Consider the following 1,045-nt stretch of genomic DNA (forward strand, 5'->3'; position numbering starts at 1 on the left):
TTTACTAACAATCCAGTCTGATGACTATTTGTCTTATCTTGGCCATATACTAACAATCCAGTCTGATGACTATTTGTCTTATCTTGGCCATATACTAACAATCCAGTCTGATGACTATTTGTCTTATCTTGGCCATTTACTAACAATCCAGTCTGATGACTATTTGTCTTATCTTGGCCATATACTAACAATCCAGTCTGATGACTATTTGTCTTATCTTGGCCATTTACTAACAATCCAGTCTGATGACTATTTGTCTTATCTTGGCCATTTACTAACAATCCAGCCTGATGACTATTTGTCTTATCTTGGCCATATACTAACAATCCAGTCTGATGACTATTTGTCTTATCTTGGCCATTTACTAACAATCCAGTCTGATGACTATTTGTCTTATCTTGGCCATTTACTAACAATCCAGTCTGATGACTATTTGTCTTATCTTGGCCATTTACTAACAATCCAGTCTGATGACTATTTGTCTTATCTTGGCCATTTACTAACAATCCAGTCTGATGACTATTTGTCTTATCTTGGCCATTTACTAACAATCCAGTCTGATGACTATTTGTCTTATCTTGGCCATTTACTAACAATCCAGTCTGATGACTATTTGTTTTATCTTGGCCATATACTAACAATCCAGTCTGATGACTATTTGTCTTATCTTGGCCATTTACTAACATTCCAGTCTGATGACTATTTGTCTTATCTTGGCCATATACTAACAATCCAGTCTGATGACTATTTGTCTTATCTTGGCCATTTACTAACAATCCAGTCTGATGACTATTTGTCTTATCTTGGCCATTTACTAACAATCCAGCCTGATGACTATTTGTCTTATCTTGGCCATATACTAACAATCCAGTCTGATGACTATTTGTCTTATCTTGGCCATTTACTAACAATCCAGTCTGATGACTATTTGTCTTATCTTGGCCATTTACTAACAATCCAGTCTGATGACTATTTGTCTTATCTTGGCCATTTACTAACAATCCAGTCTGATGACTATTTGTCTTATCTTGGCCATTTACTAACA

At 35.5% G+C, this 1,045-nt stretch overlaps 1 protein-coding gene across 1 annotated transcript; it reads right to left on the reverse strand.

Annotated features, from left to right (window-relative positions):
• Positions 1-329: 329 nt before the first annotated feature.
• LOTGIDRAFT_80997 (hypothetical protein) lies at positions 330-695 on the reverse strand (the record flags this gene model as incomplete). The annotated part of the gene is made up of 1 exon (XM_009065339.1): positions 330-695. A coding segment is annotated over one exon (366 nt), but the record flags the coding sequence as incomplete, so codon positions are not given.
• Positions 696-1,045: the final 350 nt, after the last annotated feature.

This window comes from Lottia gigantea (genome assembly GCF_000327385.1).
Source record: "Lottia gigantea unplaced genomic scaffold LOTGIsca_6956, whole genome shotgun sequence".
NCBI lineage: Eukaryota > Metazoa > Mollusca > Gastropoda > Lottiidae > Lottia > Lottia gigantea.